We start from the raw sequence: 15,766 nt of genomic DNA, 5'->3' as shown, positions 1-15,766 counted from the left end.
CTTATAAACACCTTGCAAAATTCCGAATGTTCCCGTAATTGCTGCTTTTTCCGCAGTATAGCGACCTTCTCATACACAGAGCTGAACTCGGCTTTGATCAGCCCCGGTGCTCTCCCGCGGCTCCGCATCCTCTCCACCGCAACAGGTACGGCCTCACTACCAAGGCCCTTCGAGATCAGCTGCAGCACCTTCAGCTGGAGATCTTCATTCAGGTCCTCCAGGAGACCCGAAATCACTATCGACACGTCTGGATCAAATCGTACTTTTGATGCGTTAGTATCCCTGTTGATCTTATTTTCCAGAGTGTCTATGCGCGCCTCCAGACGCCCGATCTCCAAATCCATGTGTGCTCTTATCTCCTTGCTCTGCTTCGCCAGCTCAGCCAGAACTTGATCTTGGTTTTGCCTGATAGTAGATTCAAGACGATCCACTTTGCTGTTTAACTCCTTTCGGATACTTCCATCCATCTCCTCAATTTTTGAAGTGAGTTTTTTAAGCTCTTGCGCAACATTGCCGTCTTTAGTATTCGCCATGTCTGCGGTTGCTGCGCCCGTGATTTTAGCAGCACCACTTCTTAACGATCTGGTGTCCATACACTGGGTACTTCACTGCGCAAATATAGTGGCTTATTAATTCAATATAAAAGAAAGAAAAAAAAAAAAAACAAAATCAAAGTTGATTCAAAGTTTTTCAAACAAACAAACAATTGAGCGCTCTGGCGTGCCACATGCAGCCTCCCACCGGAACCGGAATTCCTGTAAATGTGCTTATTTCTGCTGCAAATGTGTTTATTTCAGCTGTAAATGTGTTTATTTCTGCTGTAAATGTGTTTATTTCAGCTGTAAATGTGTTTATTTCTACTGTAAATGTGTTTTTTCAGCTGTAAATGTGTTTATTATGATTATCCTCAGTCATCAATCAGACAAACTGCTCCCAATTAGAGAAATCTCCTCGAGAGGAAACACAGGCTTTAAAAAACGACAAAACAAACAACATCATGACTAACGGACGACAAGAAATGTCACTTTTATTGTGTAAACAAGGAAAAAGATATACAAAACTCTTTATAAGACAAAAATCTGGTTTAAAAGTTAAATTAGTAATCAGTAAAATAACTCAGGACATAAAAACATTTGTCTTTAAGAAAAAAACAATCCCGAACACGAGACAAAGGAATAAAGTAATTAGAGATAAATATATTATATCATGACAGTAAGACCTATAGGCCAACTATGACGTCCAAATAATTGTTTTAGACAACTTTACTTAAAAAAAAAGTCAAGTTGTGAGATAAAATACGGTGAAAATGACCTAAATAATTATATTTAACTTCTTTATCTAATCAGATACAATAGATAAAACAATTATATGATAATACACGATAAAAAGCAGCAGAGCAGAGAACGTGTTCTTCTGATCCTGATGAATATATTAAAAGAATAAATATATAGTTTTATTTAAAGTTAATGTTATTATAATACAGAGGAGCAGGATGTAAAATAAAACGGTTAAACTGTGCACAGAAAAAGCCATATATGTAAAAGAACAATGTAAAAATAACAAATAATATTCAAATAATATTTTCATCATTTATTTATGTTAGTTAAAAAATGAAAATCATTTTAATTTATTGTTAAAATCTGATCTAAATAAAAGCGACTTACACTAGCAGTTCCACCGCTGACCACGAGGGGGCGCGCAAGGTCAGCGGTGGAACTACTTCATAAAACAACAGGAAAAACACACTTTTTAACTTTTGATTTGTTCAAACAAGAGACACAAATATCAAAAACAGACTTTCCACTCACTAATCAGCAAACAGGCGAAACACAACACATGAAACAACCCAGACAGCGAAAACTAGAGCCTTCAGGAACGTTTTTACTGATAAATACAGATTATACACACAATTACAAGGATTTAAAAGCAAAGAAAAGACTCATTTATGTTGAAATTTGAATTTTCTTTTAGTGACTGTTGTTCCTGTGATGTCACAAGTCACATGTTTGACCTTTTGCAACGTTGGAACCAGAAACCAGAACTCATTTATTCTACCACTGTGCTCCATCTTTCAATCTATGGTCTCAATTTGAAAAATAAATACCGTCTAAAATCAAGATAAACATCTCTACTGACTGTAGGAGTGTGATATTTTATTTGCCCATGAAGAAAATGACATCAATTTTATTATAAACCTGTTCATTCTGTCTGGCAAATTTCACAAACACTAAACTCCAACCACTTTAAAGGTTTCTCAACGCCGAGGGCGACTGATGCGGTCGCCGAGGGCGACTGATGCGGTCGCCGCGGGCGACTGATGCGGTCGCCGAGGGCGACTGATGAGGCCCCCGGTCTCTCAGGGGTCCCGGTCTCTCAGGGGCCCCCCCCGGCGGCTCAGAGGGCCCTCAGGGGTCGGTGTGCTTGTACTGCAGGCTGGTGCCGTTGCTGTTGGAGAGAGAGCCAGAGTAACAGCAGCAGCACAGACAGGACTGCAGGAGACGGACAGACAGGGAGACAGACAGGGAGACAGACACAGGGACAGTTAAAGTCCGCTCGCTTTTTCACAGGTTTACACAAGAACGCAGGCACCAGGGGCAAAAACCCCTTAGTAAAGCTGCCCCCCCCCCTAGAATCATTTGAGACAGAATTTTCTGGACTTCTTCCGGCTCTCGACGAAGGCGGACACTTTTTCTCCTCCTCTCCCTCCCTATCTGCCCTGCTACTGCTTTTGTCCTGTCTCGTCTTCAGAGACTCTCCTTTTCACTCCTCCGAAACTCTACAATCATGGGATTGATGAACTGGTCTCTCAGCACAATTGACCAAATGTTTGTGACGAGAAGTCAGGGGGTAAGGGAGCCCTCCTGCCCTGATGGGACATTTTTTTCTGGATACACAATGGATTCCTGGAAACATTGGAAACCGTTGTGTTTGGCGATCCTCTCTGTCAAGGACGTTGAAGATGCTTCATAATTGGATTATGATAGCAGGATTTCTCCTAATTGGAGTGGGGGGATACCTGGTCTACCGACAAACGCGTAAGTCGTCGACAGCTGTTCTGGCTCTTTCAGAGCTGCCGGACGAGGATGGAGGGTCAAGCAAGGCGATCAACACTCAGACTTTAACGTTGGGAGAGCAAAGCCGTAAACTGGATGCTATTCTTGAACAGAAACGCAGGCTAGCGGCGTCTTTGAGCTCATTGGCAAGATGGAGAAGACCTTGGAGAAGTTGGAAGCTCGGCTTGGCGGGAATTGATCACAAATTCGTCTGATTGGAGTCGCCATTGATGAACCAGAGACTAAAGGCAGACGGAAAATGACTGAGTCTGTCTGTTTGCAATATAATTGTTGATTCTATAATCTGGCCTTGACAGGGCGGTTTTTGGCCGATCGCTCTGGTCACAATCTCCCTGGTGGAATGTAAACAAGGTGACTCTGCCCCCACTAGCCCTCCCCTCTCCCACAAACATCTGTGGACCCCTGTTTTGAGAACTGTACCGAGCCGCCTGATAACATCAAGGACATTGGCTGAGAGCAGCTCTGGGGCAAAGTTCACGGACTTACCGCTACACACACACTTGCTGATAACCACACCCCCCTCAACTTAACGCCTTCCTGCCCCCCCAAACGGTCTCCAGGTTTCGAGCGCCACGAAGTCGCGGCGATCACTTGGATGTACTGTGCCGGGATCCATTTCCTAACAGTGTCTTTTAACACGGCAGCAACTTTGCTGATTAAAACTGGACAGAACCAAGAGAAAATAACTGGTATTTATTTATCTATCTATCTGTTTGAAATCTGCTTCTACTTCTATCTGCTAAACAAGAAGTAGCGTATTCTTCTTTGCATTTATTTTGTCTTAGTTTTCATTCTAATTCCGGTTAGAGCGCCCCGAGTGGTGGAAGAAAAATCCACAGAATAGAATAACCTTTGTATAAGCTGCACGGTTGAAAACCTATGAAAAAAGTAGCGGCTTATAGTCCAGAAAATACGGTAATCATTTTTGAACAATGCAGTGGTATTTATTGAAAGTAAGTAGTGCTCATTATAATTGTGCAATAAATGTGTTTATTTCTACTGTAAATGCGTTTTTTCTGCTGTAAATGTGTTTATTTCTGCTGTAAATGTGTTTATTTCTGCTGTAAATGTGTTTTTTCTGCTGTAAATGTTTATTTCTGCTGTAAATGTGTTTTTCTGCTGTAAATGTGTTTTTTCTACTGTAAATGTATTTATTTCTACTGTGAATGTGTTTATTTCTGCTATAAATGTGTTTATTTGAACTCAGAGGTCAGTGGATTTACTGTAAGTCTCTTCTAGATCTGGACTCTGGCGGTCGAGAACCTGCAGGTCTCAAGATCAGAATATTATGAAAGTAAAGTAGAACCTGTAAAACCTGTAAAAACTGTAAAAACTGTAAAATATTGAAGGAATAAAGCAGATATATTTGTAAAATCAGTACATGAAGTCGTATCAGGATGCTGCCGCGAATAAACGCTGACGTCTCCTGAAGACAAATGTTGGATTCATGAATCATACAACGTTAATTCAGTCATTTTTAATGAAAACAGACTTTATTCTTGCAATAATAACCATTTATTATCATACATTTAAATTTTAACTTGTTCTTTTTTTTATTTAGTCTCATATGTGTGCAGAATAAACTGATCTATTTTAAGACTGAAGATGTATTTTGGTCTTTGGTCGCTGTTAAAGCCTTAAAACGGCCGCAAGCCGCTGGTTTCCCACAAGCCTTTTATCCGGGGTCGCGACCTCTGCAGGTCGAGTCGTCTCCGGAAAAGATTTATATAAATACAATATATAAATAAATATATAAATAAAACGTCTCTGTCTCCGGCTGCAGACGAGCTGCAGACGAGCTGCCGTCTCAAAACATCCGCAAGAATCTCACGACCTCCGAACCCGCGACCTCGCTGTGATGTCACTCATAGAACACACACACACACACACACACACACACACACACACACACACACACACACACACACACACACACACACACACACACACACACACATACACACACATACCGAAATGCCGTACTAAACAGTATAAACAGTGTATACTTAAGTTTGGCACACGTTTTAGTAAATATCAGTAGTAGCAATAATCTGGATATATGACAGGATACATCTAAGTGTCAGTTCTTTAGAGACCGAAATGATGACTGTATGTTATTGTATATAAGAGTTCTGCCCATGGGACATAATCTAATGTCTAATCGTTCTAATAAAAGTCTTTGTAAGACATAATCTTACAAAAACATGTGTAAAATACTCATTTTTTGTGGTATTGTTATCAAATTTGAACTTGCACTAGATAAGGCTTCAGGCTGTGTCCCAGTGTGTTTTCAAACCAATAAGTCACAGATTCATGTGCAGACATCTGATTACAAAACACATTTCCGGCTGAAATAAAAACCTTCTACTTCAGTGTGTTCAAACTGAGATTACTGATTTATAGTAGTAGTTACAGTGATTCTGACAGTTGGGGTAAAAACATCAGAGTGTTACCTTTCAAAATAGACCAGAACCATCCATGAACTTCAAACGGTTCAAGAACAGATTTCAGTTTACTTTGGGTAGAACTTGGATAGGCGTTTTGGGCGACTTTTACAGGAGTGGGATCAGGTTGGGATGTTTTACTCACACACAGCACTTCCTGTTACCATGGTAACAGCAGCACTTCCTGCCGTTGGGAGGGGGAGTTGTTACCATGGTAACAGCAGCACTTCCTGCCGTTGGGAGGGGGAGTTGTTATCATGGTAACAGCAGCAGTAGCAGCTGTTACCATGGTTGCTAAGTATCTGCGCAGCACTTAGCAACCAAACAGCACTGCATTGCATTGTGGGAAGTTTCTGCTCAGCTAGTGTCCATCAATCCACACTAATACGTTTCTCCAGAATGAGTATGGATAGTACATACTACTGAGTATGGATAGTACATACTATTGAATATGGATAGTACATACTATTGAGTATGGATAGTACATACTATTTAGTACGTACTAATGTTTCGGACGCACTAAAAAATATCGCATACTGCTTTTGCTGTTCATCAGGGTGGAAGGAGGGGATTTCGGACGCAGCTACTGACCTTTAATCAGCTACTGACCTTGAAGCAGCTACTGACCTTGAAGCAGCTACTGACCTTGAAGCAGCTCTTGAACTTCTTGGAGACGAAGAAGAGGATGATGGGGTTGATGCAGGAGTTGACCGTGGCCATGTTGATGCTGAAGTAGTCGAGCACCAGCAGGAAGCTGAAACCCAGGAGACGTGAGAGTGAAGCACGGCGTTAGGCGCTAGGGGTTAGGGGTTAGGGGTTAGGCGTTAGGGGTTGGGGTTGGGCGTTAGTGGTTAGGCGTTAGGCGCTAGGGGTTAGGGGTTAGGCGTTATGGGTTAGGGGTTAGGCGTTGGGCGATAGGGGTTAGGGGTTAGGGGTTAGGCGTTGGGCGTTGGGCGTTAGGGGTTGGGCGTTGGGCGTTGGGGGTTGGGCGTTGGGGGTTGGGCGTTGGGGGTTGGGCGTTGGGGGTTGGGTGTTGGGCGTTGGGGGTTGGGCGTTGGGGGTTGGGCGTTAGGGGTTGGGCGTTAGGGGTTAGGGGTTAAGCGTTAGGGGTTAGGGGTTAAGCGTTAGGGGTTAGGGGTTGGGCGTTAGGGGTTAGGGGTTAGGGGTTGGGCGTTGGGGGTTGGGCGTTAGGGGTTGGGCGTTAGGGGTTAGGGGTTAGGGGTTGGGCGTTAGGGGTTAGGCGTTAGGGGTTGGGCGTTGGGCGTGCAGGTGCACGGGCGGGGGGGAACACGTACTTGAGCAGCTCGCAGCGGTGCGCGTCCTGGGACTCGTACACCGTCCTCTTCAGCAGCCGGCTCAGGTGCAGCGGGAACCAGCACAGCGCGAAGATCAGCACCAGGCAGAACACGGCCTTGGCCACCTCGCGACGCTGCGGGGGAAAACGGGTCAGCGTCCGGGTCTGGGGCTACGATCAGAGGCCGGCGTTCTGTCCATCTCTGCTGCTTTGTCAAAAAATGCTACCTCATGGTTTTCTACCTTTGTAGAGTTACAATTTTATTGTGTTTTACTCCCTAAACCACTTATTTGTCTCTTGTCAGTCCGTCATTGTAAATAAGAATGTTCTTAATGACCTGCCTGGTTAAATAAAAGCCAATGACTGAATGAATATCAAATAAAGCGATAGAATAGGTTTTTTTTCTCTTTATCGTATAATGTTCACATAGTGTAATGTAATTCATGTCATGGGTCGTGTATTTTGAAAGATCAAATACTTAACATCCCATATTATCCATTTTAAATCAATGTTTCAGGGGTAGTTTGATAGTCCAGTAACATCCCATCAAATAATGCATTCAGGTACGATACTAATCACCTCACTGCCACTGCAGGATGAATCTCACCAAATTTACATCTCCATTTATCCATTTTGTAATTACTATTTTTGGATTGATAATAAAGAATAAAATAAGTAAAGGCACACAAACAAACAATTGTCTCAATTTCTCGTTTCAGCGTGGACTGAAGGGATGCAAGAAATGATGGGCGTGGCAATCAAACTTTGAAAATCGACCTCAAAGTAGCAGTTCTGGACGGGCAGTGGGGATGGACAAAACACCTGTCCGGCAGGGCCGTACCTGTTTGAGGTGGTCGCTGAGCGACGCCCGCAGCGCCCCCCTCTGGTGCCGCAGCATCTCGCAGGTCATGAGGCCGTAGAAGACGGCGGAGACGGCCAGCGGGACGCAGAAGTAGAACCCGAACAGCCACCAGTCCTTGGCGTCCCGGTAGAACTGAAACGGCAAGGAAACCTGGGTCAGAACCGTGCCAGTGACTATGCTGAAGCCCCGCCCCTCCCTGGCCCCGCCCCCTCACCGTCATGAAGGGCGTGTCCGGCTGCAGCATGCAGGTGGTCATGCTGACGTTCTTGTACTGGAAGGAGACCATGCGGAAGCCGACGGCCTCCGGCGCCGCCAGCAGCAGCGACAGCGCCCAGATGGCCAGGATCTCCAGGGCCGTTGCCGTGGGAACGCCGGAGCCCGGGACCCGGGACCAGGACGCCACGGCCCGGTACCGGTCCACGCTCAGCGCGCACAGGTTGAGCACGGTGATGCCGACCGACGCCTTCTGCAGGAACGGGAACAGCTTGCAGAGGAACAGGCCCAGGGGCTGCTCGGCAAAGGGCCAGCGCATCGCCAGGAGCTGCAAGCACATGGAGGGGGTTAGCGCGGCCACATGGGGGTCCGAAGGGCCCCCAGAGGGCCCCCAGGGCCCCTCAGGCCCCTAAGGGCCCCCCCAGGACCCACACAGGGCCCCCCAGAGCCCCCCAGGGCCCCTCAGCCCCCCCCCAGGCACCCCCCAAGGCCCCCCAATGCCCCCTGTTGAGACACATTGTCAGGCGAAGTTCCAGCTTCCTACGCCTGCAGAGGCGACACCTTGGAAGTAGTTTCAACACAGACTTGAATCACGAGAACACCCTATGAGGTAATTTAGAACTTAGTGACAGTCATGCCAAATGCCCGATAACGGCATTTGGCCACAGATCACATCTGACTGTAAATTGCTTTTCGTCTCTCACTTGGCTTGTTTATTCCTGCCTTTTGTACTTTGAACTTACTGTATAAAAAGTCATGACTCCAATCATTCTGGGTCAGCACACCAACCCAGACATGCTCTGTAAGTCTGCTCACCGCCGGCTACTGAATAAAACTCTCTACACCACAGACTAAAACTTTCTACACCACAGACTAAAACTCTCTACACCACAGCGGACTAAAACTCTCTACACCACAGCGGACTAAAACTCACTACACCCCAGACTAAAACTCTCTACACCACAGACTAAAACTCTCTACACCATAGCGGACTAAAACTCTCTACACCACAGACTAAAACTCTCTACACCACAGACTAAAACTCACTACACCACAGACTAAAACTCTCTACACCACAGCGGACTAAAACTCTCTACACCACAGACTAAAACTCTCTACACCACAGACTAAAACTCTCTACACCACAGACTAAAACTCTCTACACCACAGACTAAAACTCTCTACACCACAGCGGACTAAAACTCTCTACACCACAGATTAAAACTCTCTACACCACAGACTAAAACTCTCTACACCACAGCGGACTAAAACTCACTACACCACAGCGGACTAAAACTCTCTACACCACAGACTAAAACTCTCTACACCACAGACTAAAACTCTCTACACCACAGCAGACTAAAACTCTCTACACCACAGCGGAATAAAACTCACTACACCACAGCGGACTAAAACTCTCTACACCACAGCGGACTAAAACTCTCTACACCACAGACTAAAACTCTCTACACCACAGACTAAAACTCTCTACACCACAGCGGACTAAAACTCTCTACACCACAGCGGACTAAAACTCTCTACACCACAGACTAAAACTCACTACACCACAGACTAAAACTCACTACACCACAGACTAAAACTCACCACACCACAGACTAAAACTCACTACACCACAGACTAAAACTCACTACACCACAGACTAAAACTCTCTACACCACAGCGGACTAAAACTCTCTACACCACAGACTAAAACTCTCTACACCACAGCGGACTAAAACTCTCTACACCACAGCGGACTAAAACTCACTACACCACAGCGGACTAAAACTCTCTACACCACGGACTAAAAGTCACTACACCACAGACTAAAACTCTCTACACCACAGCGGACTAAAACTCTCTACACCACAGCGGACTAAAACTCTCTACACCACAGCGGACTAAAACTCACTACACCACAGCGGACTAAAACTCACTACACCACAGCGGACTAAAACTCTCTACACCACAGACTAAAACTCTCTACACCACAGACTAAAACTCACTACACCACAGACTAAAACTCTCTACACCACAGCGGACTAAAACTCACTACACCACAGACTAAAACTCTCTACACCACAGACTAAAACTCACTACACCACAGACTAAAACTCACTACACCACAGCGGACTAAAACTCACTACACCACAGCGGACTAAAACTCTCTACACCACAGACTAAAACTCTCTACACCACAGACTAAAACTCTCTACACCACAGCGGACTAAAACTCACTACACCACAGCGGACTAAAACTCTCTACACCACAGACTAAAACTCTCTACACCACAGACTAAAACTCTCTACACCACAGCGGACTAAAACTCTCTACACCACAGCGGACTAAAACTCTCTACACCACAGCGGACTAAAACTCACTACACCACAGCGGACTAAAACTCTCTACACCACGGACTAAAAGTCACTACACCACAGACTAAAACTCTCTACACCACAGACTAAAACTCTACACCACAGCGGACTAAAACTCTCTACACCACAGAGGCCTTCTGAACTGGATTTGATAATATTCCTCAACAATTTGATGCCGTGACCCGGATGACAATAGACCTTCGATGGAAACTCCTTTTTCCAGACCAACGACACACCAGTGACTTCTATCAAAATTATTACAGAGGTAAGGGGTCCTTTTACAAAATCCCAAATTATTGTTGCTGTGTTGTTGTCAAAAGTCTGTGAATTGGAATACCAGAGAATGGTTGACGTCATCCTGAAATTTAGGTACGTTTGCTCTGTGTGGTTGTGAGCAGGGGTTATTGTAGAGATTTTTAGGAATGCTGGCAATTTCATAACACTTGAATTTGATTGTGTTGTGAGAATGTTTTGCTTCTCCTGCCTTAGAATTTGACTCGCTCTTCTAAAAAGGTTTAATATCTCGGGTAACATTAAAAAGAGAATGGCCAGAGTGCCATGTTGTTCTGAGTACCAAGAGTAATAGTCCAGTGAGGGGCTTATAGCATATGCAGGACTTGAGGTCCATAAGAAGTGTTGGGAACACTGAGAAATTTGTGGGGAATAGACATATATGTAGAGGAACTGGTTTTTATAAGTGGGGATGATTTGCTCTCCCATATACTTGGAGATATATTTCATTTCAGTTAGGATCTGACTCACTCTCCTTACACCAACAGGAATGATTGGTATGCTCTCAAGTAGACTGATGATCAGAAGAACTAGAAGTGATTTGTGGGTAAAAGTAAGTGTAATTGAAGGTTTTTTGGGAGGGATTTTACAGAAAGAAAACCAACACATGGTCCCGGTCACCTTGTAGACGTTGATGGGGACGTCGATGGCGATGTAGACCAGGTCCCCGAGGGCCAGGCTGGCGATCAGGGCGTTGGGGCCCGTCCTCATGCTGCGGTTCTGGTAGATGATCCTCAGCAGGGTCCCGTTGCCCACGACACCCACCACGAACACCAGCACCGACAGGGCCGTGTTGATGTACTTGAAGGCCGTCTGGATGGACGTGGTCTGCAGGCAGGAGGGGGGCGTGGCCTGCGAGGCGTTGGCGGGGGGGCCGAGGGGCCCAGGGGGGCCGGGCTTCCCTCCAGGTCTGTGTTTACTCTTGCTGAACCGCCTCAGAGTCGCTGGTTCAGACCCCAAGGCGGCCCCCAGCGGGCCCCCGGCCCCCCGGTCCGGCGCCACCTGCAGGTCTGGAGGACGGAGCTGAGGCTGAGCTGTGGTGTTGCCCCGGCAACCAGCCGGGCCGGCTAGCAGGACGCAGCAGACAACCAGCAGCAGGGCGGCGGTTCTGGACCCAGACCGGGCCGAGACTCCACGAAGCATCCCGGAGCTCACTGGGACCCCTGGACCAGTTCCTGGACTAGTTCCTGCACCAGTTCTTGCACCAGTTCCTGGATCAGTTCCTGCACCAGTTCCTGAACCAGTTCCTGGACCAGTTCCTGGACTAGTTCCTGCACCAGTTCCTGGATCAGTTCCTGCACCAGTTCCTGGACCAGTTCCTGCACCAGTTCCTGCACCAGTTCCTGGACCAGTTCCTGGACCAGTTCCTGCACCAGTTCCTGAACCAGTTCCTGGACCAGTTCCTGCACCAGTTCCTGCACCAGTTCCTGCACCAGTTCCTGCACCAGTTCCTGCACCAGTTCCTGCACCAGTTCCTGGACCAGTTCCTGCACCAGTTCCTGGACCAGTTCCTGCACCAGTTCCTGCACCAGTTCCTGCACCAGTTCCTGGATCAGTTCCTGCACCAGTTCCTGGACCAGTTCCTGCACCAGTTCCTGGACTAGTTCCTGCACCAGTTCCTGCACTAGTTCCTGGACCAGTTCCTGCACCAGTTCCTGCACCAGTTCCTGGACTAGTTCCTGGAATAGTTCCTGGAATAGTTCCTGAACACCCTCCCCCCAGAAAACAGATGGAAACCCAAACGGAGCCCAGATCAGAGAGTATGAAAGCTGCCGTCTGGGGCGGTTTCTGGGGCGGTTTCTGAGGCGGTTTCTGGGGCGGTTTCCGGGGGGGTTTCTGGGGCGGTTTCCGGGGCGGCGGCGCTGATGGAAAACTCTGGAAATGAAAAAACACAACAGAAATGTTTTGATGAGCAGCAGAAACGTCTCTCAGAGGTGGACTAGACTAGATAACTCCAGTCAAGTCCAGCAGTAGCGACGCTGGCGCGGGTTTCCGGGTTATAAAAACCCAATGTCAACAACATTTCAAAGTAGAGGGCCCCCCCTCTGCCTTAAGGGGCCGCCGCCTCCCCTCACGACGAGGCTCGACTCGCTCGAGGCTTTTATTTTGGCATTACGTGCTCTCTGTGCCTGCAGCATCAAAACATCCGGTAGCGTGCTCACAGTTGAAAAGGAAGTGACGTCGTCACTCAGTTACAAGGAAGGAAAGTTGGGAAAGAAAGAGCGACGATGGGGAAGGCGGAGGCTAAAACAAAACAGAAGAAATCAGGAGCACGGAAACGAAAAGATAGAAAAAAGAGAGATGTCCAGGCTGCTGCTGCCAAGTGTGTCTCAGTGAGCACATTTTTTTAAAACGGCGCGGCCGCCTGCACCGCCACACATTGATACTAACACTGAAAGCAGTGATGATGCAGCCGCAGCCCGCGACGACGTGGAAATGGAGGCGGGGGGGTCGGCGTCGCAGCCCCCGTCTGATGAAGAGGACGCCGCCGTGTCTCCTTGTCCTCCACTTGTCCTCCACAAACAACAACACAAACCAAGTTGTCCTTTGCAGTTTAGGCCTCCGCTACGCGGGGGCCCCTTTGGGCTCAGAACCCATAAGCGATTACACCTGGCGACGCCCCTGAAGTCCAGTCTAGTCTAGTTCAGTCTAGTCTAGTCCAGTCCAGTCTAATCCAGTCCAATCTAGTTCAATCTAGTCCAGTCTAGTTTAGTTCAGTCTAGTCCAGTTGTAAGGTTAATTAGAGGTTAAACTTGTTTTGTCCTTCTGAAAACTGTCACAGGCTTCATTAACAGATGTCACAACAGCTACTTCCTGATCTGCTCAGGTTTTGGACTGTCCTGGTTCAATCACTCGACTGAAATGTCATGATTAAATCACACTTTATCTCTTCCTCTCACTGTCCATAACGGTCAGTCTCTGTCAAGTTTCTTAATAAAAGCATCATGTCTCTTTTGTCTGATGTTTGTTTTGTCTAATGTTTTTGTCTAATGTTCATGATTGAAACTGTTTATTGCCAATGTTGCAATTTCCAGAATTATGAAGTAAAGTTTCGATTGTTCACTAAATTAATCAGCGCTAAAAACAAACTGTCAAAACGAAAGATTGCTAAAATAACAAATACGTGGTTAAACTAAAACTTATTGCGAACCTGAAATAATTTCCAAAAGACTCTTAGACGATGGGACGTGCCTAAAAATAGGTAAATAAAAGATTGTGGAAAAATATTGTGCGAAATAATATACGGAACTTAAAAGACAGATACGTGAAAGTGGAGAAAAAGGAGCTGCTGCAAAGTTGCAGGGCCAAAAGTCATGGTGCGGGGTGTGTGTGTGTGTGTGTGTGTGTGTGTGTGTTTGTGTGTGTGACGTCTGCAGCAGTGTGTGTGAAAGCGCACTCCGTTGCCTGTCTGCCTGCGCCTTCAGGAGAAGCTGCGTGGATGAGGCTTGGTGAATCCTGAGAGTGGAGGTGTCCTCTCATTTTGGGACTAGATGTCCGTGGGTTGAGTGTTGAATTTCGTATGAGCCTCTCTGTTGACATTTTTGTTAAAATAATACAAATAACTGGCTTCTTTGGATGATGTTTATGTTTATGTTCATGTTCATGTTCTGGATCTCTGGAAAGCGTCTAGAGACATCTGTTGTATTAGACGCTATATAAATAAAATTGAATTGAATTGAATTGATGTGGCCAGTGCCTGACGAGGGAGACTTTTTGTCTGCTGGACAACACAAGAGCTTCGGAGGACGTTTTGTTTAGTGTTTCAGGTGAGAGGCTCCCCTCTTGGGGAAATGTAGAAATTGAGTAATGAAGTCTTTTTGAATCATTCTAAGCCCTGAATGCATGCATAGTGACGTAGAATTGTCAAATTGGTTTAATTCACCATTCAAATGGTTACAGATTACTTTTGTAATACTGTATTTGACCCAGTCTTTGTACCTTTTGATCGTATAAAAATGTAATTCTTGCCATTGTAAATATGAGATGTGTATGATTGGATTGACTGTTACACAAGCGTAAAATTCTATTTTATCCGTCGTAAAATCACGTACTGATGATTGACAGCTTCAACAGGTTGGGTTTCGTCCTGTAAAATGAGCACCGCTGTATTTTAGATACAGCAGAAGGGCGTGTTCATGAACCTACTGTCAATTGCATGTCAGTGACATTTTACACAGAATCATCAAAAAAAAGGGGTGTATGGAGAAGAAACAAACCCGTTGAGCAGTCCTTTTAGACACAAAGGAACTCTGAGTGCACACCAGCATATTCACACTGGACAGAAATCTTACAGATGTGATCAGTGTGGAGTAGGTTTTGACACACCAAGTAATCTAAGGTGACGGCGGGGGGATCTGAGGGACATAGACATAACCACTAGCACTGTAACAAAACAGGATGAACACACTTCCAGGTGCGAAACCCTAGAGAATTATTAAGTCAGACCCCGACCTGCCAGGGTGAAATTCTCAGAAGTGGGAGAACCATTTAGTTCACCGTCTGGGGAGAAGTCAGGACTCTGGCAGCCCTGACACTTCCAGGGAAAGGTCAGGAAGAAGAGGATGATGACAACGAGACCCCTATCCCTGTTGACATCCAACTCTAATTTTAATTGACATGCAAAACAATGCTCCGCAAAGAGAAAAAGACATTTTGCTAAATGAAGGTGCTACTGTAACTTCAGAAGGTGTCTATGTAGTGCGAAACAAACCAGTACTTCCAAATAACCTGTTCCCCCTGGTGGCTAAATTGAGCCATGGGAAGTCCCATGTCTCAACAGGAGGGATGCAGGGTATGGTACACAAAGTATAAGTATCAATACGTACTTTAAAATTCTTTGTAGGACTATCACCCACAAAGTGCAGGCCTAGTGGAATGAACTAATGGCACGTTTAAGCTAAGGCTCAGGAAAACCATGGAAGAAATTGAAAAACCATGGCCTGAATGCGTGCCATTAGTCAAAATGTACATGAGAATCGTCCCAAACCCATCAGGCCTCACACCCTTTGGGGTCCAGCAACTAAATAAAGATCTGCAGGGTTTTATTTCCCATTTATAAAACAGTAGAACAGTTTGCTGAAATCCACTAGAAGGCGTCTCGAGTTGTTTTGTCTTTTCTGTCTCTAATGCTTTTATCCTCTTATATATCCTCTAGTCCAGATTAGTCCAGTCTAGTGTAATCTAGTCTAGTCCAGTCTAGTCCAGTCTAGTC

The 15,766-nt window shown here is 45.9% G+C and overlaps 1 protein-coding gene across 1 annotated transcript; it reads right to left on the bottom strand.

The window, feature by feature from the left end:
* Window positions 1-2,372: 2,372 nt before the first annotated feature.
* On the bottom strand, window positions 2,373-11,697 carry LOC133420894 (endothelin receptor type B-like). The gene is made up of 6 exons (XM_061710776.1): window positions 11,176-11,697; window positions 7,889-8,215; window positions 7,654-7,806; window positions 6,814-6,947; window positions 6,164-6,272; window positions 2,373-2,489 (listed from the first exon to the last, which is right to left on the bottom strand). Exons 1-6 carry the CDS (start codon window positions 11,695-11,697, stop codon window positions 2,406-2,408), a joined length of 1,329 nt encoding a protein of 442 aa, XP_061566760.1. The 3' UTR covers window positions 2,373-2,405.
* Window positions 11,698-15,766: the final 4,069 nt, after the last annotated feature.

This window comes from Cololabis saira, chromosome 20 (assembly GCF_033807715.1).
Source record: "Cololabis saira isolate AMF1-May2022 chromosome 20, fColSai1.1, whole genome shotgun sequence".
Lineage (NCBI taxonomy): Eukaryota > Metazoa > Chordata > Actinopteri > Beloniformes > Belonidae > Cololabis > Cololabis saira.
This window is presented reverse-complemented; position numbering and strand designations above follow the sequence as displayed.